Here is a 24806-nt window from a genome sequence, read left to right as displayed (position 1 = left end):
AAGCAGGCAGACGGAACAGAGTTCCACAGCTGTGCAGTTCTAAGAAAGAATCTTTGTTCATGGAATCCGCGTTTTGATTTAGGCACAGATATAGAGAGGGGGAAATTTTTCACAGTGGATTCAGCTAGACGGGTGTTTTTCGTGAAAGATTGGCGAGGGGGGACCAGAGATTGGAGTTCAGACGAGCACCTGCCATGAAAATAGCGATACAACAAGGATAGGCTCGAAACGTCTCTTCTGTGGGAGAGAGGTTGCAGGGTAGAGAAAAGGGCATCCCCCACTAAGCCACCAAGTCTATTTTGTACTCTGTCAAGGCAGGATAGGCTGTTTTTAGCAGCTCCTGCCCAGATATGGCAACAGTATTCCATCCTTGGATGTTTGTTTATATAGTATGGTATCTTATTCGGACATGAATTTTGACTTCAAGCACAGATAATTATTTGGGCGCCTGGGCGTATTTGTAAATACTTTACATAACCGCTACTTTTTTCTAGTAGTTATCTCTTATGAAGTCGATTTATCACGAATATGTAATTAACATTTTAGATTGAGAGGAGTGGTAGCTTATGGAATTTCATTCATAAGATTAAATGATATGTCAATGTTATACTTATAGCACTTTCTTGGTAAACCATGATCTACTGACTTCTAATTAAAACTTAACTTGAAGCTTTATAATCTTTATAAAACTTGGGCTTCCACTTTTAAAAACTATGAACGTTCTGAAAAAGACAGTATATATTTAAAGACTAGTAATGGAGCACTGTTATAAAAGCAGCTCTCCCATAAAGAGGCTCTTTCACCCATGTAAAACATGAACCAGAAGTTATGAATTCGATTTTCCAAACAGCTTGTATAGGTTAGATTATTTACATTACTGTTCTTAACTTGAATGCTATTTACGCAACGTTTCAGTCGATGTAAAGTTCGATCTTTTTCCGATGTATCTTATCGAACTCGGGAATCTTTCTGTCGAACAGAGAAATTTGCACGGAACTCTTTATTTACTCCACAATTGTAGCATGCTCTTGTTATATCCTAAGTAATTCGCAATTGTATTTTTCGGTCGCTCAAACTGAGGATTGAATCTTGAACTTTGAACCTTGAACCTTTTTCAATTTACAACTGATTTTTTTCCAGGTACTCTAGCCACTGCGCCACGGGTCCTTGCAAACAATTTTAGTACACATTTCAAGAGCTTTAAACCTATGTTATTTTTAGACGTAAATATAACTATTTATTACTACATATTATTGCTGTATATATATATATATATATATATATATATATATATATATTTGAACGCAAATTTAGACTCATAGATATACTTAACGGCAGTGATAACACAACAGACGACTCTCTAGTGAAGAACAAATCAACATACTTCCCCAACCAATATAACAACACAAAATAACTAAATACCTTCTTTGAAACACTCTGGAGCCTCAACCCCCAACAAAAAGAAAACCCCACCAGTAATCTAACACGAAAACAAAATCAAGCACTTAAAAAAATCCAACACAATAACAACTTAGTTATAAAGGAAGCAGACAAAAGTAGTGCAGTAGTTATAATGAATAAGAACTTCTATAAAACAAAAATTTCAGAATCACTAGGGAACGAAAATTATTACAAACCAATCAGCTCTAACATAGACGACACAACCATATCTAAAATAACAAAACTCTGCACAACATACAATAGTACATTAACTAAATAAGAAAAAGACTTCCTTACAAACTTCACAACAAAAACAAACATCTTCTATGGGCTACCCAAAATACACAAATCTAACCAGGTAAGACATGCCATCAACATACAAAAGTCAGAATACATAAGCACCCCAAACCCCAACGACCTCACATTCAGACCCATAGTAGCAGGACCATCATGCCCAACAAGCAGACTTAGCAACCTAATAGATATACTATTACAGCCCTTCACCAATCTAGTCAGAATTTTGTAAGAGATAACACACACTTCCTTAGCTCCCTACCACAAACAGTAGACGATGGGACTATACTAGCCACATTCGATGTTAGCAGCCTATATAGCAATATCCCACACAATCTAAGAAAAGAAGCTATCGCATATTGGATTGACAAACATACACAGACTTTACACCCCAGATTCAATAAACAATTCGTGATTGATAGCATCGACATAATCCTCAATAACAACTCCTTCCAATTCAATAAAGACAACTACATCCAAATACTAGGCACAGCAATGGGTACCAAAATGGCACCAACATATGCCACCCTTACACTCGCCTTCCTGGAAGAGACCCTTTATGAAAGGATAGAGCAAAAGTACGGGCACAATATAAAAACTCTCTTCATAAAATCTTGGAAAAGATACCTAGACGACTGATTTATCCTCTGGAGAACCTCATGGGGAGATATCAAAGAACTCCACACTTTGCTACAAAATCTACACCCAAAAATAAACTTCACACTAGAACAAAGCCCCACAGAACTACCTTTCCTAGACATCCTACTAACAATAAAAAACAACAACGTAATCACAGACATCTACCACAAACCCACAGACACTCAACAATACCTCCACTTCAAAAGCCACCATCCTAAAAACTGTCTAAAATCAATACCCTACTCCCTAGTACGTAGAGTCAGCACCATAGTAACAGACAGACACCGCCGTTCAACTAGACTGAATGAACTACAAATAACACTGCGGAAAAGAGGATACCCACTACCACTAATACAGAAAGGTATTGAACTGGCTGAAAAAATTCCAATAGACCAACTAAGAACCCCAAAAGAACACAACAAAGGACAAATTCTAGCATACGTCTCTACACACAACACAAACAACCCAGAACTATTCACACAGATAACAAAAAACCTTATCCTCCTCAATCAGAACGACAAACTAAACAACATACTTAAAACAACAAAAATAATAAAAAGCAAACGCCAACCCAAAAACTTAAAACACATCCTAACTTCCTCAAAACTCGTCCCACATACTACAAAAGGAGTTACAAAGTGCAACAAAGTGCAACAAACCGCGATGTAGAGTATGTGACATAATAATAGAAGGTAACACATACACATTCAAAAACACAGCACAAACATTCAAAATAAAAAAGGATCTAAATTGCACCTCCAGAAATGTAGTATATGCACTAAGATGCACAACATGCAACAAATCCTACATAGGCGCCACCAAAAATTTCAGCAATAGAGTGGCCTTACATAAGAGCAACATCAAAATTGCAGATAACAGACACCTCTATGTTTCAAAACACGTACACACATGCAGTGGAAACAGCTTCAAAATAATGCCAATCTTCCAAACAGACAATTATTTTTATTTACTTACACAGGAAAAAAACTTCATCACCAAATTCACTCCTGAACTGAACAGAACCTAATACCATCACACAAAAACATGAAATGCAAGGTACACTCGCATACACACCCATACACATACACATATACACACCCACACATAAATCAGAACCGACACATTAAAACACACACATGTGCGCGCATACAACCACACACAGACATAACACCCCTATCTCTAATACAACACACTGAACAATACCAACCCTACTTAACCTCGAAACCAACAACACTAGGAGACACCTAGAACCATAGTATAATATCTGTTCCAACACCTCGCTCCCTCCTCAGTCAGGGGAGGATAATCCCCTCATGACTGAAACGACTATCTTCCCTTCTATCATCCCCCTCCCATACCTACACCCCCTCCAATGTCCTCCCCCCCTTCTGGGGAACAAAATCTTCCCCACACTAGGAACCGATCTTGGGTCTGGCCATACCCACATGGGGAGACAAATAAATAGAAACATTAAAAAATCCCCTATTTTAAATACACCCCTCTTTCTAAACAAACATAATATAAGACTAAAACGAAAAATCACAATACTAAAATCCAAGAATCCAAAAAATAAATATCAAAATAGAATGAAAGCACCCCTACCCTTACTTCAGAAGAGCCAGTCCCCCCTCCCCACACATACACATTAGTAACGACCTCGGACCAAAGCCGCCTTCCTAAGGAAGCAAATAACCCCAAAATACTATAAAACAATACACACATTCCGAAACCAATAAAAGCAAACACACACACGCACACACACGCGCGCACACACACACACATAAACACACACGCACACACACACACACACATACACACACCCTACCCCACCCTAAAGGAAAAGAAAAACACATTAGCAGACAGAGATAGCGACTGACTACAGCGAGGTCAAAATCTCCCTGGACAAACCAAATAAAAAAGCAATAAAAATTCAGCATGCCAATGTATAATAAACACTTACAAGCCTCCACCTCTTGGAAAAACTTCAAACTAACTACGAAAATCGACATTTTTACACATTTGAAAATAATTTCTGACGAGGACGCATCACAGACCGTCTGAAACGCGCGTAAACGATTTCAATGACTTAAAAACATTATTACAATGATCCAAACATAATTCTCAATGAAAAACCAAGACACGGAATAATAAAATAATGTTAAAAAATACACATTGTTGGTGACTACTCCCTTATTTAAATATAATATATATATATATATATATATATATATATATATATATATATATATATATATATATATATATGATTACGTAGTTATTACTATATATTGGATGACAACAAATTACCGAGTAAAACTAATATATAATTTAACATTAGATAGGAACCGTCAATTATAAGTAATAGATTATATACATTGTACTAAGTAGACAATAATATCTATAAGTAACTGTTTATTTGAAATGTTCAGTTCTCGAAAAAAATTTAGTTAGCAATATTACGAGTAAAATATATATGTTCTTAATGTTTTCTATTTTCTAGTATTTATATCCGTGCGACAGTGTCTGTGTGTTGCTTTTGGTTAATATACATAAGTATATGATTTTGTGTGAGCTCGAGAGAGTGAGTTGTGATTTCATAAGGACAACTTGTTAAATGAGACACCGTAAATGTATGTGGCGGTCAATATCAGTAAAAATAGAAAGTCCACAGGCGGAGACGGGTTATCAACGTCTTTCTCTTAATAGAATTAACACCAGAGAGAAAGAAACATGACTCCTTAAGGGGAGAGTTCTCAAACTAAAGGGTCATAACTCAGGATGCTAAGGTTTATTCTCTTAACACCCCCGCTTAAACTTTACATCCTGATAATTTTTATTTTACACAGTCCATGCGGGTCATCGCCACGGGTTTTGTGAAGCAGTCTGCCGTATTTTTGGCGGTAGGCACATAGTTCAGTTCGATTTTACCATTGTTTATTTTGTCCCGTATGTAGTGATATTTTATGTTTATGTGTTTTACCCGCTGATTAATGATAGAGTTTTTTGCAATGCAGATTACGCTCTGGTTGTCAGAATATATGGTTGCTTGCTTACATTCTTTTGTATTGTTCATATCGTTTATTAAGTCCAGTACATATTGTGCTTCCTATATGGCAGGTGTCATTGCCGTATATTCAGCCTCACATGTAGATAGAACTACAGTAGACTGCTTTTTACTTTTCTAGGCAATAACAGGTCCTTCTTCATTTAGGGAAAAGCAATACCCCGACGTACGTTTTTCTGTTTTCAGAGCTTCCCCAATCAGCATCGGTAAATCCTGTTAACTTCAGGCCGCCTTCACATTTCCTGAAAGACAAACAAAATTTAAAGTCCCTTTCAGACACCTGAATACAGGCTTTATTGCATTCCAGTGTTCAATTGTGGGGTTTGGTTGTACTGTTATAATTTTTTTACGACCCATGAAATATCGGGTCTGGTGCAAGAAGATTAGTAAACCAGGCTTCCTATAGCTTCTCTGTACCTTGTGTAATCAAAGGATTTTGCTTCCTTAAAGAAAGTTAATTTTTGTTCATAGGGTGTTAGTCTGGGTTTGTAGTCTAGCATATTAAATTTTTCTAATACTTTCTCAGTGTATGTCCGTTGATTCATTTCTATTTCATTTGGTTTGACTATGAAGTCGACATCAAGAAATCTTGAGATTTGACCTAAATCTTTCATGTCAAACTTTTGTTTGAGTAGGGTCTTGACATCCGTTACTGTGTCTAAGTTATTTGCGGCAAGCCAGATATCATCAACCCATACGAGAATAATAGTTCTTTTATTTTTATCAACTTTTTCAAACATGCATGAATCGATAGTGCTTTTATTAAATTTTTCTTGCAGAAGTTCTTTACTCAGTAGATCGTTCCAATTTTTACCGTTCTGTTTAAGACCATAGAGTGATTTGTTTAATTTCCAAACAAGCCCATCGTTGCCTGGGGCAATGAATCTTTCGGTTGTTGGGTAAAAATATCACAGTCTATTTTGGTGTTTAGGTATGCTGATTTGACATTCATTTGGTGAATTATCAAATCATACTGTATAACAAATTGCTTTAGAATTCGGATAGAGCTCATTTTTGTGGTGGGTGCATATTTTTCATGGTAGTCTATGTCCTTTATCTGACTCTAATCCTTAGCAACATATCTAGCTTTATATTCTTCGTTATTTTTGTCATCTTTTTTTATATAATACACCCATTTTCCCCCAACTAAATTTTTGTTTTCGGGGAGGGTTGTTAGAGTAAAAGTATTGTTTTCCTTTAAGGAATTCATCTCCTTCTCCATTACCAATTTCCATTTATCAGCCTCTGGTGAATTTATGGCTACATGATATGATCCAGGGATAGTTTTATTTTCACGAGAATTTATACATTCTTCATCTTCATCATTATTGCTAGTAACGTAATCTTTTAAATAAATATCTGTCTCAATGGGTACTTTGGATTTGTTTTCGAAACTGTCATTTGTTCTGTTACTTGTCTGTTCCCTAGCTTGATTATCTATATCTCCCTCGTAGGGATCAGGTAGAAGTTCGTTTGTTCTATTCTCATTGACTTTGTGTTAACTGAAATGGTTCGGATTTATAGAAGGAATTAAAGTTAGATTAATCTATTTATTTTGGGTTGTAATATCCTGAGTGGTTTCCCTTGCATCGTTAAATTCATTTGTAAAAGTATATTTATTTCGGTTTGTGTTATCTTGAGTGGTCTTCCCTGCATCGTTAAATTCATTTGTAAAAGTCGCTAACCGTATTTTTTTACAGATTTCTTTTCATTGAAATATACAAAATAGGCTAGACTGTATTTGTCGTATCCTACAAAAATTCCCTTTTCCGCTCGAGGATCTAATTTTGTTTTATTTTGCACATAGGCGTAACATGTTATACCAAAAATATTCATATTTTTAACATTTGGTTTTTTTCCCTTTAGTGCTTCATAAGGTGTTAGTTTTATTCGGTGATTATAGCACCTATTTCAGATAAAAGTAGCACACAGAAAAGCATATGGCCACAGCTTGTGAGTTACATGAGACTCTATTAGCATGCATCTCGACATTTCAAATAACGTTCTCCATCCTCGTTCCGCGGTTCCATTTTGGTGCGGTGAGTAGGGGGCTGCGGTCTCGTGTCAGATTTTATGTTGAACACGAAGTGATTTGAATTCTTTTGATGTGAATTCCGAACCGTTATCACTTCTTAATCTCTTAATCCTTCCATAAGGAGCACTATCGGCCAAGAATTGTTTTGTAGCGTCGACTGTGTTGCTTTTGTTCTTGAGGAAATATGCCATCACATAGCCTGAATAGTCGCAGTAAATGTTATGGCTTACTTGTAACCATTCATACTAATATGTTCTATTTTCCCAGCCAAGTCACAATGGACTAGTTCTAATGGAAACTTGGCCCTTTCGTCTGGTTTTCTTAATAGCAAATTTTGCATTATTCCAAGAATACAAGTTTCATACGGTGGTATGGTATTGTCCTTTTCAATACTGGTCATTCTCTCAACAATAGTCGGCATTTTCAATGGCTGAAAATTTTTTGCCATGTGTTCAAGTCGCGCCGTTTTTATTAATACTATTTGCTATGCATTTATTTAAATAATAAAGTTTCCCCCTTTTCTTTATTTTAAATTTAACGCTGTCTTTGGTCGTTAGCATAGCATGGGTTTGTGCAAATTCCACGTTGCAGCATTTCCCTATGGCGGCTTGTACCGACAATATGTTTTGTGTAAATGTTTGTGAGAATAAAACATTTTTTAAATAAATCTTATGTCTCTTTTTATCCTGTTATCGTGTAACGTTATTTTTGCTGTTCGTTTTTTTAACGCTATATTATTTTTTTGATCCCTTAGCAAGCTCAATATAATGTTCTTCTGGGTTAAAGTCACGTTCAAACGTAACCAATTTTTTTCATCATTATTAATATGGGCAGTAGCCTCAAAATCGACTAGTAGTTCAAAGTTATCAGAAATAATATGAGGGTTTATTCCTACCTTGTAGTATGAATGGCTGTTTCCTTCAGGTTGTCTTTTTTGCAGAACTTTGTATCATGAGTTCTTACTTCGCGAAATTTACTCCACCTATTTTTGTCATAGTTTTTGTGAAGTGGACATATTTTTTGCACCGAAAACACATGAGAGGTTCTTTTTTATTTGATGCCTCCGTGATGGCGTCTTCCATTTTTGGTTTCGTGTTTTCTTCATATGATCGTAGTGATGCCGTGAATTCCATCCAAATTTGTGGTGTATCTCTTTCGATAACTATGGCTTTTAATGTGTTGAAGGTAAGACGGCAACTCTTTGAGTAACATAGCTGTCGCCCATGCGTCTGAAATTGTCTCTTCACCATTTCGTAAAGCCATTTAATATTCCAACCTCACTCCGAATCAACAACTCGAATATTTTCGCAATATTAGCTTTTTCAGCACGTATGACGTAGCCGGTAACATCTTCGTCCTCGTTTTTTTTTTTTTTTTGGAGGGTAAACAGTTCGGTATACAAGGCAAAGGTTTTTGGTTTGCCTTGGGACAAATAATGTAAAATTTGTAAAGCTTTCCTTCCATCGTCTTTCACATCTCGCATGGTTAATGCCAAACTTCTATCATCTAGAACTTGGACAAGTTCCGCGAGTAAATCCTCGTTTCTCTTTGGGTCAATTTCATCATGTCCCTTTTTAAATTCGGCTTTTAATTTTAGCATGTGAAGGCATCATATGAATTAAATTTCGAGCATCTCATAATTATTTTCATCGCCATCAAAAATTAGGGGCCATAACCTGTTAAATGAGACATGATAAATGTATGTGACAGTCGATATCAATAAAAGAAGGAAGGTCCACACGTGGAGACGAGTTATCAACGTCTTTATCTTAAAAATGTTAACACCGGAAAGAAAGAAATATGACTCCTTAAGGAGAGAGTTCTCAAACCAAGGGGGGATAACTCAGGATACTAAGGTGTACTCTCCTTAGACTACTCTTGTTTAATCAGCGGCAAAGGGAGCTTAATGTAATATAGATGTTTGAGTTTTGCTTATTTTTCCAACTGGTATATAACGCTCCATTCGGCTAAAGATGCATTATTTTCTTTTATGCGAAAAAGATTTTAATCTAACTAGGTGCAAGTTGCATAGTTGAAAACATATTACGTGATCGCTATTATTGCTTTTTTGACAAAAAATTACTGTGAGAGTCAGGTTGATATGAAAACTGTGATTTCTTTTTAAATGTAATTTATAAGCATGTTTGTGTTTTTTTCTTCTACATTACTGATCATTAAATATAATCGGATAAGGATACATTTAAATCCTATAAATCTATACGTAATTTCGATATGAACTCTTTTTTTTTTAAACATGAGGGTATTTTTGTTTTGTTTATGTTTTTTTTTTTTAAATGAGCGATTATAAATACAAACGAAGAATTTTAAATTATTCTTAGATAATATAAAGTGTGGTAAGTTTGAGTTTTCAATCTATAATACTTTCATTTAGCACTGATTGTGTTTAACGCCTTTATACGTTGCACCACGTGTCTAGTCTGAATAATCAAATGATGCAAGTTACTTCATTTTATTTTTATTTTTCAAGATATACAATGGATTACTATGGTGTTTTGTCTTATTGGAAGATTTTCTAGCACAACTGCATTTACTATCATCTATCTATATGTATGCGAAATCTATCCAACCGTGGCGAGAAACGGGGCCCTTGGAGTTTGCATGAGTTTCAATCGGTTAGGATCCTTGACAGCGCCGTACGTCATGATTTTGGTTAGTATCCTTTTTTATTTCCTGATGTTATTACAGATGATTCGTGCTTTTCAATATCCGTTAGATTTGATTTATAACTTTTTGATGCAATTTGGCTTGAAGTTATCATGCATACAAAAAATCACATGAGTAAAATATTGCGAAAATATTTGAGTTGTTGATTCGGAGTGAGGTTGGAATATTAAATAGCCTACGATGACCTGAAAACACAATTGTTTACAAATATCTAAAAGTCCCTGCTCAACTTTACAATATAAACAACAATAATTCTGATTAGCGAGTATTTATATGTAACAAATATCTAAAATTACGTAAGAAAACGATATATACTGTTATTATGACACCAATGCGTTATGTTTTTTATCATAAGGAGGTTAAAAAATAGAGTAGTAATTAATGTAGAACCCACTCTATTACATCTCTCGTAGAGTGTAGACATTTAGCTTGATTTTATAGGTCAGTATCCTAAGATTAATTCTAGATAGCTGTCACTACGCGCCTGTGTAATTATATTTATTATTGTCGTTCATAAGGGAAATATAAAAATTATGTTAATTCTGTGTTATTCATATGTTGTCAACTGTTAATAAATGTGTATTTGTATTTGGCCTTAATCTATTTTATTCTTCGTTCGTTCTTCGTTCATAATTGGCCAGGTTTGTGATTTATACTAAATACAGAGCTCGAAGTTCAAGTAAGTTCTAATCCAAACATAGTCATTGATTTTCCCTACAAAACGTAATAAATAATTGTTTGAAAAGAGGCGAAATACTGTATACCGTATTCTGTGTGGCGCTCCTCATGGCAGTCAGTCGAACAGAGGAGAGCAGCAGTGTTTGATGTTGTTTGTAGCCAATTCTGGATGGAAAAGCATGATAGAGAGTTTTTTGTGTATTCCTGTTGAGAATATGTCGGATCAAAATAGGCAAGTGAATTTGCGATACAGCACATTTTAAAAATAACAAATACTAGCGGCGTCTACCATTTTCAAAGGGAATATAACACTGTTCTGAGACAACCCCTGGCAAGAGTGTGCAATTGTGCTTAGGAGGGTGGATAATGCTACACGACTACCGTCCAATCTACACCCACTCAGAGAATTATCAACATACGCAATTTCATGTAGCGTTATTTCATCTTTACTGATCCTATGGATTAACGTTATTATATTGTTCGATTTTTCGTCTTTAATTGCATTACTTAAACCACTCGACTGAAATAATACAATAATTTGTCATAAAGTAATCGTTCAAAATATTGAATAATCTTGCCTCATTTTAAAATGATGTGAATATCGGATAATACCGACTAATTGTCTTCAACTCGTTCCAAAAGTTTAACCACCGGCATAAATATAATTTTAAATTGTAAATAGTATAAGTTTTAATTAAGTCACTTTTTTCTTACTCGTTAGCATATAGTTAGTACTGAACCTTCTAGCTCTAGAAGAATCTCACATTCAACTGATTGTTAACTTTTTTTTTTGTGCGTGTGTCCTCATCTTTTAATAAAATATAATTTCTAAACTACGTAACTGAAAAGATTATGAGTTCAGAGTTAATTAAATTTCTTTTGCACAGCTGATTTTACAATCTCTTAATATTAAATAAGATATGAGTTCTAGTTTATAATTCCATACAAAAGTTTTGAATTAAAAATAAGTTTCAATAAAGTTAATTGAAGGATTTAGTTAAAATTTAAATAATGCTGACATTTAGAATTAAAAATTAATATTTCCAAGAATAAAGAGGAATTTAATAGAAATAATTTTAATATTACCCTTTTCCGGGCTACAAATTACGATATTGAAAATTAATAAATTGTTATAAACAAGAAAATTTTATCACTTAGAGCCGGAAGGTAATTGTTTTAGCTGTTGTCTACTCAAACGTGACATTTTTTTTTATTTTGGGGACATGCACATCCATATGTCTTTTTGATAATATTTCATGCCAAATGGAAGACTTTTACTGTTACATTTCACTTGACTAATAATTGAATTAAATTTTTAACAAAATATATATTTGTACTAAGTTTTTTTTTTCTCCTGCCTGGTTTTTTCCTTTATGTACAAAAATCTGCTGCCATTGATATTCTCGTTTTTTTTAAGATTTTATTTTGTGGTGTTCAAATCAAATTTCCCGGGTTTTATGGAGTGTGAAATGAATAATGTTTATATGCGATTTAAATTCTGATCCTTTGATATGGAGTAAAAATTACGCTGAATTAATTTCATTTTACTTGTATGTTTTATTATGCGTGTCGAAAATTATTTTCATGCATAGAAATAAGGCTTAGTATAATTATAGCTCCATTTTAAGTTTCTTATTAGATATAAAAGTGGTGCAAACTTTTTAGTGGCGGAATAATCCAAATAATTTAAAATATCAATCATCATGTTAAAAATTCTGAAACATTGTAAAATTGTTTGATGTCCAATTTTCAAAACTTCTCAGATTTTATTGATTCCATTAAGCATGTTTAATTCTATATTAATATTCTTCATCATTCAAAATATATGTTAAAAAATGATTTAAGCAAACATAATTTTAAAAACTCATAATAAAAACCTATAAAAATATACTCGTCCCAGGCCAGATAAAGTTAATTCTCCAAACGAAACAGTTCTGCATCACTTGAATGTTGCATTGCGAAAATTAAAGTCCGGGTAAAATGAAACTGAACCATATGTTTAGAATTTTTGTTTTAATATAATTAAAATCTATTAATAATTTGGATTTTAAAAATTTCTAAATTTTAAAGCTTAACCTGTCTTATAAAATTGTAAATTAGTTGAATCTTGCTTAATTAATGTGTAATGCCTATGGGAGAAAATCAATTCAAACTTGAAATATTTAATTTTACACGTGGTAGCTCGTGTCGATATTATGACTCTAAAATCACTTAAATACTCCAGAAAAGTGAAACAGAAAATATTTTTTAATTGATGTCAAAAAGTTATTATAAAACTTTATAAAAATCGGTGTTATATGAATTTAACGAAGGATCTTAACTATTTTTGCATAAAATATAATTAAACTAAATATAACCTGCATTTAGACACCTTACCCTTAGCAGCTATGTTTCAAACTTAATTAGTTTTGGAGGGAATCATGATTATTAATAATTTCAAATCAAATAAAAGAAATACTATAGTAGTTAGACAAGAACTGGGAATAGAGTATGAGATAGCGTTGATATGGATATTAAATGTTTATTAAATCACAGTTTTCTTTATTATTTAGGGGGATTATGTTCCAGGCAAGTTTGGTAAAGGTCTTCCTTTTATTATTCTTGCAATCGCGACATCAGTTGCTGGTCCACTTGTTATGTTGTTACCAGAATCAAGCAACCAATCAATTCCTGACACAATCCAAGAATCAAAGCTGATGCAACGGTGAGTCCACTGGCATTGATATCTTTCAGTTTATCATCCTGTTCTTCAATCACAGAACTCGATTAACTTCCTTAGGGGCCTTAATACATTTATTAGATCGTGGCGCCCCTTAGATAAATGCCCTGAAACATTATCGCGCCCCTACATATAATGCCTCTACACTAGAAGATTATGATTTCTTGTTGGATAAAAATATGTTAATCACTTAAAAGATAGACGGTTCTGTCCTCGTCCCTCTCCGCATACAATGTCGCTCAGCATATCTTCCCATAAATCCCATCTTGGTTTTAATTCTCTGGAATTTAAGACAACCAAAAAATGCGAGTTAAGATCTGCAAACAATTTGTGATTAACCGTTTTTCAAACATTTGAAACATTCTAAATGGTTGAAAGTAAACGATTGTATGCCTTTAGAAAAACTTTTCTGACAATTCTTCAACTGACGCTGCAGCGTTTTGTTTAAGTAATGTCACATGGAGCACTGCATCAAACTGGAGGTGACTTCCTGAAAGGTTTTAATCCTTACAAGCTAAATTTCCTTAGCTTAAGCTTAAGCCAGGAAAGGCTCATTATTAGTAAAGAGAATTAATGAGGAGTCAATTCTGTAAGCCTTGTTTAGTAAGAAAAACAGAAGACTGCTGTTGTATTGCCATTAAAAGAGATTTATGTTAACTCGAATATAGGACAAACTCATAACCAGCTTTATTTAGATATCGCTTCAGTAATAAGCAAAAGGGTTGTAATGAGTTATCTTACAAAAAATATTACTATACATTGAATCGGAAGGTGTGGGTATAGTTGTCTAATAAGTTGGATCTCACACACACTGGTTTTGTGGTACACGCTTTCTGCCTGGCTGTTATGAGGATATGGCACGTATATTCTCCTTGAAATGAAAACATCCGACGAAGGACGCGTGATAAGTGTGTACAAAAATTTAGTGTAAATGCGCCCCACGCAAAACCTTCTGATTGAATAATGTATCAATTACTCCACGTGGAAGTGTGTAAACCTGCGTGAAAGAAAATAGATGAAAATATATAAAAATGCAACATTACCCTCTACTTTGAGCTATAGACGACGAAAAAATAAAGGCATGCTTTATTGATAATAGCAGCAAAGAAAATAAATGTAAACAGACATACTTGTTGCAACAAGTCGGAAAATGAATATTCAATGCTTTTTTTTTTTCAGAAAATAGACAAAACGAGAAAAAAGCGAAAAAGTAGGTAACAAACTCAAATCATGCTCCTATGAATTGAACATATAGTGTAGTAGTTGTGTAGTTTTAGACCAATGGACATATTTACTAGAATGTATGTCAGCGATTTGTGTCCGAGGATTTGAGTATCTCTAGGATTCAATCTCAGTTCAGGAAGATTTTATTTTGTCTTAACATGGAACTACGGAACATCTGCGTACAAAAAATTTGTTTCAACTAATCGAACAATATAGTCTCTTTCATAACCCAATTGCTAGAGTAGTGCAAGCACACGATAATAATTAGTATAAGGTGGTGTGAGTAGGTGTGTGCTGAGACTTTCCGTCGAAACATGATTTCTGGATAAAGCATTTGTGATAAGTGAATAGATTCCTATTTATCAACTTCTGCCATTTTACCTGTATCATTATTATCCAAATTTTTGTTAGTTAAATCATATTTTAACTAACTTAGAATTTATATCATTAAAAAAACAATGCATAGATGGTTAATACTAAGAATATTATATTTGTACCCGAATCAAATCCTGTTAAGTAATTGGGCTGATAGTCCCTCAAAATGTCCCCTTAATACTGGTATTACAATTATTTTATTTAATCCCATCTCAAAAGTATCAACTTTATTGATGTTCTTAATCTCAGCTGGTAATTTGATGCAAACATATTTTACTTCATTAACATAAGTTCAATTCCTAAACAGATCTAACTGTTTTTAAATTTCTACAATAATTTTCTAGATGGAGGAAATTATTTTTAAAGAGGTGTTCATCTAAATTAGAAATACCATTAATTATTTTTGAAAGTTTCAATGAATAACTGTTTTTCTTTTCGTTTACCAGATTTGAATTCAGAAGGCAATTTAAAAAAACTCCTACCAAAGCAGAAGTGGAAATGAAGAGCAACCTATCCGTAGACAGTTAAACAATACAAGTGGATATGTTGTTACTTATTGAGAGAAAAACTAAATTTTGGGTGATATTAAGTAGGTTACCATTGCTATTCTATACTCTTGTGCATATCAGAAATCAAGAGAATACTGCGTGTTTGCATAGAAATACTGGAAATAATAAAAAGCACCCGGTGAAAAAAAATAAGGCAGTTTTTATCCCGGTGCTGATTGAAACCTACGTCCTTCTCTTTGTCTTTATTGATTCTTTCTGTTGTTTTTATTTATTTTAGACTTACCATCCGAGCTTACATCTGGCAACAGAACGAGAATACTCACATTTCTTTTAAAAAATAAGAAAGTCTACACAAAGAAGAGAGAAAGCTATAGCTAATGGTAATTTGCTCGTGTTCCCAATTTCAGCGTTCTGACGAAAATTGGTATTTGCTGGCAAAAAAGGCTTAGATAATTTGGAAAACCTAGACATTGCTATGGATATTTCAGTGACAGACTACAGCGGCTTTTCTACAGTATGCCGGAGAAAATGTATTCAACATTTTTCACAATTTAATGGATAACAGAAGGGTGTCGGGGCGATCAATAAAGCGGAAGATGAAACGATAATATAAAATGAATATAAAACAGTGAAATCGAGCAATTCATATCTAAAAAGACTCAATATACGAAATTTCGACTCTCAATGCAAAATACAGACAAAATGCTTAGAATATTACTATGCCAGATTAAGAATTGAGATTCCAAGGTTCAAACAGGGAAATATTGGACTAGAGACTGTGACGACTGAATTAGGAAATGTTTCCTACGAATGTTAAAAAGTAAATGGCTATAATTGCTACATCCTTTCCTTCTCCACTTTGGAATTCACTTTCCTCCTCACTCTCCAGGCATAGAAATATTCAAAGACACGTGGGAACTCAAAATATTTTCAACTATTGAAAATTTGTCCAAGCCTGAAAAAGTAATACGTCTATGTGAAAGTAGTAAGTTAGTGCGAACTTTGGTAAAAAAAATCACTTTATTCGGGAATTCTCAAGCTGATCATATTACTGAAGGTCTACCTCCATATAACATTAGAGGGCGGGTTAATGGCGGCATTCAAGGATGTGGATTTATAGTCTCGATGCCTCCATTACATCTTGAAAGACAATAGATATCCTCTGTGAGGGTAGCTGCACGTGTAATTGTAAGACAAGGGTTGTGAAATCCCCAGCAAGATTTCTCCTGAATCAGCACTGCTTCAGTTCAGTGGCAAGAAGTCCATTACGACTGGAAACAATATCAAGATAAGCGTATACATACAGTATCTGAAATACTCAAATGGTCACCCATTCTAGTAGTAACCAAGCTCAACATTGCTTAACTTCGGTGATCTAATGAAGACTGCTATATTAATATCATTATGCTGTATATATATATATATATAGTCTGCAGAAAGTCAAATGTAGTAAGATGAGTTAGCAAGCAGGTAGTAGTTTACCCAAACAATATCATTTGCTTAATTGAATAAGCCAGGTTTGAAGGAGCAGGAACCAATAATCATGACCCTGATTATAGTGGACCTGATAGTGGAATCAAGAATGCTGAAAACAATGAGATCTAAACCAACAGATGATTGCAAATGTGTGTCCACCCCTGGTAAAGCCGCAGTTTCTATTAAGATCAGATTTAGTATCGGTGTAGCCAACCATAGATATGACAGCAAAACTCACATAGTGATATAATGTGCTAATTATGTGGCAAAATTTGACAATGGGCGCAGAACTGTTTGAGAAGATGAGACATTAGTGACAGTCTTCTTTTACACAGGGATGTAAATGCAATGCTTTTCAGATTATCATGCATGTTGAAGGAATGTGGTGTTACACTAGTAATCGTTAATTGACATGTTCTGTTCGTAGACCATAGTACATGAGAGATGATGCCAATCCTGGAAGACAGCAAGGGTAGATATTACTATTGGAAACGCAACTGTGCATACTGTGGCAGTGCATTAAAATGGGCTGGGTAACAGCAAAACAAAATAAAATAAATACAATAAGCAAAAGTTCAGCATGCCAAGGCCCGCTCAGGCAGCTCACCAAAAAACACTATCAACTTTGTCAGTTCGGCCAAATACACGTTGACATTTTTGCCGGGATGCAAGATTCTTCCTTCAAATTGCTCCCAAGCAGTAGCAGGATCGATAGAAAACTCCTTGTATAATGCTGCCTTGATCCTTTCATAATCCTGTTTTTCCTCAGGACTAAGCTTTTATATACTGCAAAAGCCCCACCAGAAAGATGCAGAGGAACCACGTGTTGAATGGTCTTCACACTAGACAACAGGCAATGCAGTTCCACCTTCTCCACCCAGTCAAGTGCCGGGGTCGAGCCGTCAAATTCTGGTATTAATTTAAGGTCGAACTTGTCTCCCATTATGCCGAAATAGCTTGGAGTTAAATGGGCTGGTAAACAGCAAAACAAAATAAAATAAATACAATAAGCAAAAGTTCAGCTAGAATTCGTCACTGTCAACTTTCTCTCTCAACTTCCAGCACATCTTCCCATCACCTCTGCCAACAGGCATTTTATTAGAAAACTGACCCCATTCCATTTGTGTACATGTGCAGTGAAAGATGAGATCTCATGAGATTCCATGAGACTACACCTTATAAATTCATGGCTGCCATCTTTAATTTCTCTTTCTCTCAGATCCCATCTGAAGGTAAGTTGTATAATTGCACAATACACACACACGCGAGCGCTTTCTTCTTTGAATATTACATTCAACTCTACAGGCAGTGACTTATTCACCATTTCCTCGGACAAAAAATCTTATGCTACGTAGTAATCTGTGGTTTGAGTTGTCCCCCTTTGCAAATTGGCTGTTTGGAGAAATGGAAAACTAGATGGCTCTGTGTGGTTTGAGTTGTCCCCCTTTACAAATTGGCTGTTTGGAGAAATGGAAAACTAGATGGCTCTGGTTGATAGTCAATTTGCATAAGTGGAGAAATGGGCAGCATATAAACGGTACTTTTTTTTTAAGCAACGTGAAGAGCGCAGAGAGTGAGACGACAGTTGGAAGAAGTGACGGCGAATTCTTCGATCTTTTGGAAGGAACAGCTGTGTCTTACATATTTTTTTTTAATTTTAATAATAGTGTTGAAAAATGCTAGTTGGCTGCAACCCGAGGACAATACTCAGCACATTAATTTAGCTGTACAGGGCACTGTGTCGAAAGAGACAAATTAGGCTCTCCATCAGTGTGGCAAGGAATTTCGCATAAAGATGACCTTTGCATATGTGAACTATGAAGTATTGGAACCTCTCACCTGGAAAGTACCAAGGCAACCAGTGAGATGTTCATTACAAGTTGATTGGGTACACTCAAAATCTTGGACAGGAGTTTGAGCTCTCTGTGGATATGACATTTATTGTATCAATTCAAACCATGTCTGATTAATTGACGCTCAATTTCAATCAGTCTTTTGATGCAAAGAAAGACAATCCACCCAAGCCCATGATTAGTGCTGTACATGTAACTGACATGGACACGTTCCTAATGATAGCTGATCACAAATGCAGTCGACACCTACAAGAGCAACGCACCATATTTTGTTAGAATTTCTCTAGTCATAGAGAAAGCAGTAGTTAATCTGTTATACAATCACGTGCTGAATGTCTCTCAATAGATCCAGTGCCAGTTTACTGGGAAAAAAGAAAAAAGGAGACGATCAGCTAGTGGCAACGGTTAGGAATAGACATCAAACATCAAAATGCTTAGCATTTATTAACCGTAGCATGAAATTGAAGAGAAAAGGTCAATAAATAATATATTCAAATTTAAAACAAAAAAAGTACTGTTTTTTAGAAATTTACCTGTAAAGTCCGAAGTTTAAAACCTTTTTAAAAAAAACAAAAAAAAACACGTTGTTTGTTTTTGTTTTGTTTTTTAATGAAACCTTGGTCCTAGCTCCCTGAATTGAAAAAAAGAATTAGGGCTTGAATTACATTTTTCGAGGAGTTATAAGCTTGGAAAGATGGGGTGGAATTATTCACTATTTTCACGAAATTTCTGACACACCTACGGGATCAGTAGGAGAAATGAAATGGTCTCATGTCGATGACGCCATGTATAGAGAGGCTTATAACAGGAAAAGTGAAAAAATATTAGATAATTTTAAAACATCTTTAGAGCATGTTCCTGAAAAATCTGGTAATTAAAAAAAGTCCCAATAAGCTTTGGGGGAAAAAACTGTTTTGAACAATTGAATATTTTATTTTTGAATAAAAAATAATTATTAAAACAAGAACAGTAGTGTTCTCGTCGAGTAGTTTTTATTTTAATCAAGAAAATAACAGATACTCATGCATTTATTGAGCAATGCTGAAATAATGACATTATTTATAAAGCCATTCTTAACATGGGGGCGGGAGGGTGTCGTGTACGTGTACCTATTCTGTACTTTCACCTAACAATTTAATAAAAACAGGTATAATTAAACTTGAAAATACTATTTAAAAATAGCGTGAGTACTTTCACCTAACAATTTAATAAGAACAGGCATCGTAAAACTTTAATTAAACTTAAAGTACTATTTAAAAATAGAGCGGATTAGTAAGGGCACTAGCACCAAATAACTTTAGTTTACTTTAGACGGAAAATTTAGGATACAGGGGCTCTTACTCCGACCTGACTCAGGGGGACGAAAAATAAATAGCACCGCCGCACCGGTACTTTATCATTGCCGTAACCAATGTTACATTTACTAGTTTCATTTTCGTTTACATGTTAACTTAATGCTAACGAACTCGAATTAATAAGTATTTTATTTCGTATTTTTAAACAAGGAAAGAATTGTAAATAACTTTCGGTACTTGTTAAATTAATGCTAACAAACAATTACTCGAATTAGTAAGTATTTTATTTCGTATTTTTTACGATAATAATTAAAAAACAGTAAGAAAACAGAAAATAAAAACAATAGAATGCTAACAAAAAAGGATAAAAAAAAAGCAGAAAATAAAACAAAAATAGAATGCAAACAAAAAAGGATAAAAAAAAACAAAAAAGGTTTTAAAATAAAGTTTATGTAAATTTTTAGAGGATAAAAAACAAAAACAAAAGGTTTTAAAATAAAAGTTGGGTTTGTATTACTGTACACATAGATTCGAAAAAGTGGTCAAAAAATAAAATATACAACAAAGAAATATTAACAGTAGCTATAAAAGTTACTTTGCAACCTACCTGAATCATTTATTAGTATTTTTAAGTAGTTTTAAATGCTGTTTATTTCATACCAAATATTAACTTTTTACGAGTCGTAAGAATTCAAGATGGCCAAAATTACTACCCCCCTTCTTCTTCGAAGAGAGAAGCCTCGCTTTCAAATTATAGTTCGCGCATATTTTGGGGGGAGGAGCTTGCCTCGTTTTCAGCACTTGTCTCTACGGACATATGTCTCTGCGGACATTTTGCGTTTACATGTCTCTGCGGACATTTTGCGTTTCCATTTTTTTGTTTACATTTTTTAGAAGTTCTGAGGCCACAGGACAATAGCAGAGAACTAAAAAAAAACAAAAAAAACTTCACGTGGACAGCAATGTCTGGGTCCAACCTATAGAACCTTATGTAAAAGAACGGGAGAAGCCATGATAAGGGAAGGGTTGACTTTGACTGGTTGGTGGTATGAAGTGGAAAATGCAACCAGACAGCGACACCACCGCAACCGTCGTTTTATATGCCAAACATAACAATCAAAACACTCTTTCCCTATACAAATAAGAGGCACCATCTACAACCACTCTAAGATATAAAGTCTAACCCCAGACAATGAAACAAGCAGACGCAGTGAAATGCAAGCAGCAGCAGACCAACAAGAGTCAAACGAGAGATCAGTATCACTGATACAAACAAGATCGGGCCAAGTCATAAAAGCCTGCCATTTATACATTTTGAGCCGGCTCCAAAAACAAGATTGCTACTGCTGATATTTTGTTTTTTTGGAAAAGCGTTAAAAAGACAATCTTCTGAATTTTCTCATCGGTCCCTTGTGTCATGTGATACTGTCGCCAACTACATGATTGTGTAGTGGGAGGTTTCAGGCAATGGTGTTGGTGGGAATAATCCCAGTCAAGGGGAGATAACTCGTGTTACTTGATGTATATAACATATTCTGCTGACGTAACAAATAAAAGGAAAATGCAAATTTTAGCATATAATTTAGATATCTATTTAAAATTAGTAAATAGCAAATTTATTGGGGAGAAATTCTAAAGCAAAAATGTTTATATTTCAATTCCCTAAAAAATTGAAAATGTTGACATGGTCAAGGGAGCAGGCAAATAATTTAAAGAAAATGTGGGAAATAGTGCAGTGCCAAGTAAAAATGGTGGAAAATAGCTTACAAAATTACATATAAAACATACAAAAATGGAAATAAGGCAACCAATAACCGGATCAAATTAAATAGATCTTGCTCAAAATTGTAAATTTTTAGAGTGTCTAAAATAGTAACAACAAAAAACCGGACTAATGTAAAGCCTAATGGAAAGTGAAAATTCCAACTTATGTGCTGACGTCACGCAGACAAGTTGAAATAGCAGGAGAATTTAAAAGTTCCCACATGGTTGGAAACACATCAGACTTGAAAAAAGAAAGCAAAATTCAGAAAAACTTAGACAAATGTCTTATGTATCTCATATATACATAAGACTTTGAAAACATAAAGAGAAAAAGTAACGGAATTTTGAAAACGTTACCAAAATCCGTTTTCCATGGTAACAAAAATGAAAGAAAAAAAAGGAAAAGGAAGCATATAAAGCAAATGTCCCGGAAATTGGAAACTAATAGAAATGAGCAAAAGAAATACAGACCATAAATGTGTTTAAAATGATCCAAATTATGAAAATAAAAGTTATGAATTGCCTTTATTTCTCAAAGCTAGTGTTTAAAAAAACCTTAAAGAAACATTTAAAATAAAAAAAAACAAGTACAAAGACGGTAATTCTTACTTGTAAGAAAGGCTGAAAAGAAAAGAACATAGTAAAAACAGAAAATAGTTCTTTTCAGTCCTTGTTTTAAGTTCAGTCCCGCTTTTAAAATTATTTTTCTTTCTCGAAAGGGAATCTCAAACAAAGTCTCTTTGACTTTAAATGGAAGAAAAGAGGTAAAGTATTTTTCCTTTGTGAAGGCTCAGGTACGTTTAAATTCAAAAGAAAGAAAAGAAAGCCATAAAGCCGCTTTGGTACGCTTTATGTGTACAAATAAAATAATTCTTACATCTGTGCTTCCAGACTGTCCAGGATGCCGTGTCTTCCTTATACGGGATAAATTCTGGTATTAATGTTTTTCGTTTTTTTTTTCTTTTAAAATAAAAAATGATGTTCTGTGAAGGAAACTTTTGTTGAATTGTCTTCCAAGACGGTCTCTTTCAAGTTCCTTGAACAAAGAAAGAATTTTCTTTTCTGGCGGTCACATGTGCCGATAATCTGCTCGTCTTCTTTTCGGCAAGCCGGCGAAATTATTTTCTGCCTTTTACAGAAAGGAAATCCCCAAAACAAAACTAGTTTCATCCGCTGGTCTTTGTGAGACTAATTTTCCAGTCGATAAAGACGTGTTGCTTTTTAATAACTGGGAATGAAATTACGTTGAAACTATTACTGCAGATTTTCCGGTTGGTAAGGCCTTGGCGCCTTTTAATCACTGGGAATGGAATTGCATTGAAAGTTTAGTAACTATCAATGGAGTTCCTAACAAACGTCTTTTTCTAAAGGAGAAAAACCAGTGACATTATATTTAACATCAAAATCTTTTTGACAGAGAACGAAGTAAGCCTCCTCCTTGAAAGCGGGGATACTCGAACTGACGAAAACGGGGAAAGGTCCTTTCTTCCTCCCTTCCTCACCCCCCCCCCTCCAGAGGGTGGAAGAATAGGAGACTGCTAGAAGGAAATTAAGACATGAGGGAAAGGAGTGGTGACAGTATGGCCTGAATATTTATGAGAAGGATTAGGGGGAGGAAAGGATGCCATAGAGGCCACAACCAAGAATACCTGAAATGAATAACGTTGGAAGTGTGTAGATTCTGACTCCATATAAAGACAGACGAATATTGAAGGTTGAGATCCGATTTTATTTATGACCAACAATTTGTATTAGGAGAGGCAAAGTGTCCGTAGAATGGAATGTGATTTAACAAAGGAGAGGAATGTTCGTAAAATGCTTGTGGGTATGTATGAATTGACAAGGAATGAATGTTCGTATACTGTTTGTAGGTATGTATGAATTGACAAGGAATGAATGTTCGTAAACTGTTTGTAGGTATGTATGAGTCAACAAGGAATGAATGTTCGTAAAATGTAACTTATCTTTTAGACGATGGAGGGGGTCAGGGTAGGCCGGTCATCCTGCTGTCGGTGATGCGTGTCCTGACTTGTAACTGGAAAGCGAGGGTCTTCTTTCATCAGCTCTAGCAGCCCGGCGTCTTCATCGTCTTTCTCCTCCTCTCTCTTCTTTGGTTTGTGTGAATTAGGCATCGTTAGAATTGAAGGCGTTTTGCTCATAATATGAGAGCGTAGTCGGCTTCAGTTCACTGGTGCCTTATTTCTTTTTCTTCTTCATCTCTTTAGGTCGGGTGGGAGAATGTCCATGCGTTCACTGACGCAGCTGGGCGAAAATCTCCTGCTCCCTCCCCTCGGTTCCCTCAAATACCTCGTTTTTATAGTGGCAAATTGGCTCCCAGTGGCTGTGATATTTGAGGTGTTTATTCTAGGCGCGGAGCTCTGCAATTGGTCGATAATTATTTTGTGGTTATCTTATTTTTTTTCTTCCCAAGCGGAAGCGATGCGTGGAGCCATGTGTAAAAGACAATTTTTCATTTTGACTATCATGGTGGGTGCGTTAATATCCGGTTGGCTACCAATTCTCATTATGTTCCCACAACAGTAGGCAAGTGACTTGCAAAAGGCCATTCAAAGAGTGTGTCCCTTTCGCTAAATATCGAGATGTTGAATGCGTGTATATAAAAAAAATAAATAAAAATTATTTCTTTATTGAAATTTCTAGAACATATGTGCTGGGAAACGACTAATTTGGTGGAATCCTTCAAATTTTTCAAGCAACAGTGTGACTTATATTTTTCCGTAAAAGGCATTATAGAA

At 34.7% G+C, this 24806-nt stretch overlaps 1 protein-coding gene across 1 annotated transcript in view; it reads left to right on the top strand.

Moving 5' to 3' along the window:
* Positions 1-15887, top strand: part of LOC145247270 (organic cation transporter protein-like) — a 139378-nt gene extending 123491 nt beyond the window's left edge. The window contains exons 9-11 of the mRNA XM_080108875.1: positions 9961-10142; positions 13388-13539; positions 15600-15887. Of these exons, the coding sequence (XP_079965001.1) occupies positions 9961-10142; positions 13388-13539; positions 15600-15681 (416 nt within the window). The 3' untranslated portion in view covers positions 15682-15887. The remainder of the gene's footprint in view (positions 1-9960; positions 10143-13387; positions 13540-15599) is intronic.
* Positions 15888-24806: the final 8919 nt, after the last annotated feature.

This window comes from Euprymna scolopes, chromosome 25 (genome assembly GCF_053919585.1).
Source record: "Euprymna scolopes isolate OS-2025 chromosome 25, ASM5391958v1, whole genome shotgun sequence".
Taxonomy (NCBI): domain Eukaryota; kingdom Metazoa; phylum Mollusca; class Cephalopoda; order Sepiida; family Sepiolidae; genus Euprymna; species Euprymna scolopes.
This window is presented reverse-complemented; position numbering and strand designations above follow the sequence as displayed.